The sequence below is a fragment of the Agrilus planipennis genome, unplaced genomic scaffold (assembly GCF_000699045.2).
Source record: "Agrilus planipennis isolate EAB-ADULT unplaced genomic scaffold, Apla_2.0 scaffold145, whole genome shotgun sequence".
NCBI lineage: Eukaryota > Metazoa > Arthropoda > Insecta > Coleoptera > Buprestidae > Agrilus > Agrilus planipennis.
The window spans coordinates 792,962-795,570 of NW_020440372.1; the positions used below are offsets into that span (position 1 = coordinate 792,962).

At 30.3% G+C, this 2,609-nt stretch overlaps 1 protein-coding gene across 1 annotated transcript; it reads right to left on the reverse strand.

Moving 5' to 3' along the window:
* Nucleotides 1–266: 266 nt before the first annotated feature.
* On the reverse strand, nucleotides 267–1,394 carry LOC108736983 (cytochrome B5-like protein). The gene is made up of 2 exons (XM_018469618.2): nucleotides 992–1,394; nucleotides 267–569 (listed from the first exon to the last, which is right to left on the reverse strand). Exons 1-2 carry the CDS (start codon nucleotides 1,187–1,189, stop codon nucleotides 387–389), a joined length of 381 nt encoding a protein of 126 aa, XP_018325120.1. The 5' UTR covers nucleotides 1,190–1,394; the 3' UTR covers nucleotides 267–386.
* Nucleotides 1,395–2,609: the final 1,215 nt, after the last annotated feature.

A 2,609-nucleotide genomic window follows, 5' to 3' on the forward strand; every position in this document is an offset into this window, starting at 1 on the left:
TAAGACATGTACGCGCACAAATAACAGTGCAATAAGAGAGCTTACAGTGTCAATACTGCTAAAAAATTAGCTGATTAACGACTTACAAAGTATATACTACTTATTGTTCTATATTGATTTTTTGTGGACTGTTTACATTTTAATTTCTTTATTGTAACTTTAGAAATAAATAAAAGTACATCTAATAAGTAACAAACTAATTTTTAATACTGCTAAATTTCAATCATACCATTAAAATAAATAATAGATATACCATTAAAATAAATAATAGATAAATAATTTGCAGTAAATACTCTGTCGTTCGTATTAGTTTAAAAATTACAAGTAATAATAAATTTGAATAGGAACTTAAAAGCGTGCGGTGCGGTACGGATTGTAAATATTAATTAATCGGGTAAGTTGCTTATCTTATAACCACCCGACTTGCGAAATATTCTCTGTTCAGCAGGTAGCTCTCCAATTAAAAAGCTTTGAAGCTGCTTTAGTGCTAGCGCGCTGTGACCGGACCCTCTGAAAGCGCAGGTTGCATCCCTTCCTGCATATTCCAATAAAACATCACCACCGGGGTGCTAAAAAAAAAGAAATAAGTACTTATCGTTCGGCTAAAGCAAATAAAAATGTTTTCCTATTAAATAAAAAGAAAAAAAAATGAAAACGATGTTGACTACATTAATTTAAACGCACACATAAATAATGGTAAAATGTAACATTACGATACATGGCAATAAATAAATGACGTAAATTTTTAACCTTGACATAAGAAATCGTTTTTATCTTATTTTAATTTGTGACCACGATACAATGTCAATGCGAATATTGATGAGGAATCAAAAAATGTAAGTAATTAGTGAATTAATGCATTTTGCTAATTTTTTGCTTTTCAATTTTAATAGGAAGTAATCATTGTATTAATAATTTTGAAAACTTAATGTTAAAAGTTATTAATAAAAAATATATAAAGTTAAACAAAAAAAAATATGTTTTGTTTTACCTCATCTAAAAAATCAGTGACGTCATACACTCTATCGTAAATCACCATCCAACAACTATCCCAAGTATCATGGTATGCGACTTCTTCCAAGGTGATGATTCTTTCGCCAGGTACCGCAGTCGATAGTGGAATCGACGAATAGCGTAAAGATGCTGGTTGTTCAATTATAGGCATGGAACTCGCAAGAACACTAGACATTTTGTTTTTTCAAATAAAGACCAAAATTGGATTGATTTGATAGATTTTTAACTAAAGGTTTGAATACAGTTTGTCCCACTTGAATAAATAGATACAATTAAAAAATGCAACTAATTCACTTCGATTGCGATAGACGTAATAACTCTACGTTTCGAATAATATTGGACTTCTCTAGTTCGGCTTTTGGATTTCAACTGGCGTTTCTTATACTTGATTCCTTTTAAATCATTTTGTGCGGCTTATGAAATACTACGAGAAAGGCGATAAGCTATAAGGTTTCACACATGTATCATATTCCACGCTACTTGATGGATATTTTCGAAACGAATTTCGTTCGTTTTTGCAAAATAAACAGATGTGTGAAATGTCCATTATCATGCATGTAATTTGCAATTTCAAAACAAAATTTATGATAGCAGAAGTAAATAATAATTAATAAATTCTTATGTTGCATCAGTCAATTTTTGATGCCATCACATGAAAAATACAATTTGTATAAATTTCGGATCTACCTGCCTAATTTAACTTATTTTAATCTTACGATTAATTTGTACAATTTTTGGTACTGTTTTTTATTTTTTACCTATCTAAAACACAAAACAAGCAATTGTTCGTCAGTTTAAAAAATATACTACTTATTCAGGTAAAAATAGTCGGTAAGTGTATTTGATTCAACGATCAAATGTATCAATATCGGGAAAAGATAACCACAACCCGTTGTAGTTGTAGCTTTTCAAATAAATTGATCAAAAACCTAAAATTTATTTCATGACACTTTCAGAAAATAGCCGGTGTGCTGAGGTGCAAATCAAATTATCTGTCAATACTTTATACCAAAATAGTCAGTATAAAAATACTAAGCAGAAAATTAATTACTGGTTAGATTAAGTTGGTTAGTTAGACCACTTGAATATAATATAATATTAAATGCAACCTTATTTTTATTTAAATACTGAAAATATTATGTATATTTATGATATTGACCATCAAAAGGATAATGATCACAATATTTAACTAATAAGACATTGATATTAAACACCTTGACATTTAATATTTGATATTAACCACTATTAAATGTCAAAGTGTTTCATGTATATAGTATTAATATAATTACATTAGTTCGATAGATCTGTGAGCTAATAAGTGCAGTTTGTCGTTGCTGTTGTCATCTCTCGTACCTTAGTGGGCATAGCATTAGTGCATAAAGTCAGCCAAAGCTCCCGGGTTCGATTCCCGGCGAGGTTGTGACAACAAATCTTCCCTCATTTATCTTGAGGTAGTTAGTATGCAACTTTGTGGTTTCACTAGGTCATGTCGCTCTGTGATTTGAAAGATTTTTTTGTTTTCGTGGAAGAGGGGTAATCTTTAAAAGACACCCAACCGTATATACAACTGGGTAGTGTTGGATCCACTCCAAGGA